Source organism: Hipposideros armiger, unplaced genomic scaffold (assembly GCF_001890085.2).
Source record: "Hipposideros armiger isolate ML-2016 unplaced genomic scaffold, ASM189008v1 scaffold_199, whole genome shotgun sequence".
Lineage (NCBI taxonomy): Eukaryota > Metazoa > Chordata > Mammalia > Chiroptera > Hipposideridae > Hipposideros > Hipposideros armiger.
Window position 1 is genome coordinate 2422370 of NW_017731549.1, and position 1250 is coordinate 2423619.

Here is a 1250-nt window from a genome sequence, read left to right on the forward strand (position 1 = left end):
TTTTAAACTATTAGTGTCTCCACTAATACTTAACATCAGTTCACTGTGAGTAGATAAAATTTCAATTTTAATAACCATAAATAAATCTTATAAGCTGATTGTATGGAGTAAGTGAATATATTCAAGAAGTGACTAAATATAAAACACTATCTTCTCTATATGTAACTAGAGAATTACCACATGCTGTTTAGAAGTATAGAGAGGCCGTAGACATGGCAGTTAGCACAACAGGCTTTAGAATCAGTCCAGGCCTCTGGTTGGCTCCACAGGGTTACAATTATATAACTATGAAAAAATTATATTTAAGGATTAAACTCATTTCAGTGGTTTACTTTAAGATTAAAAGTAGATATTCCTGGGCAGAGTAAGTACATAATAAAAGCTTTATTATTACCTGTTGTTATTTTACTGTTATGGCTGTTCCAAGTCATCGACAGGAGTTAGGGGTGTGATGGAAGAATTGTGCTGTCTTAAATATGTTTTCTGTTTAATGTGCAAATGCAATCTACCCAAAATCTCCCTCATAAGGATTTTACCTCATTGGTTCTTTGACCTTGGTCATGTTACTTAACTTCTTTGCACTCCAATTCCTCATTGTGAGATGAAGTGCTTAAATGACTTCCAAAGTTTGTTTTGGCTCTAACATGGTATGGTTCTATGAAATGGAAAGTTAATACATTTGGCTTCAGTAACTTTATTCAAAGCACAAATATTAAAAAGACAATTAATTTACATGCTATTATGAGTTTCCATTTACTCCATGGAACTAATCATTTGAAATATATCATTTAGAAAGCACAGTTTGATCCAGGTATTCAGTAGAAATCACTAGCATCACATTTCATTTTTGGACAAAGCTCAGAACTCATTAAACCACCAGTGCTAGAGACTCATGTGAGATCCCCACTGAATCTTAATGCAGATAACCCTGTTAATTAAAGCAAATATGGTCGTATGTTATTAAACTTGTAAAACCAAAGCCGCATTGAAATGATCTGTACAAAGCCATGTTGACTTTTATTTTAGGACTTCCTCTCAGAAAGCCTCAAAGTCTTATTTGTTCAGATTGAAAGTCTTTATGAGCAAATGTGATACTCTGTCTGTTGCTAGATCTCCGCATCAGAAGACAACATTCCTCTGAAAGCGTTTCTAGTATCAACAGTGCCACAAGCCATTCCAGCATTGGCAGTGGTAATGATGCTGACTCCAAGAAAAAGAAAAAGAAAAACTGGGTAAGCCATCATCATTCA

General features: G+C 34.3%; 1 protein-coding gene across 1 annotated transcript in view; it reads left to right on the plus strand.

The window, feature by feature from the left end:
• Window positions 1-1250, plus strand: part of NAV3 (neuron navigator 3) — an 819162-nt gene that overhangs the window by 767435 nt on the left and 50477 nt on the right. Inside the window, exon 27 of the mRNA XM_019653202.1 lies at window positions 1111-1232. Coding sequence (XP_019508747.1) covers window positions 1111-1232 — 122 coding nt within the window. The remainder of the gene's footprint in view (window positions 1-1110; window positions 1233-1250) is intronic.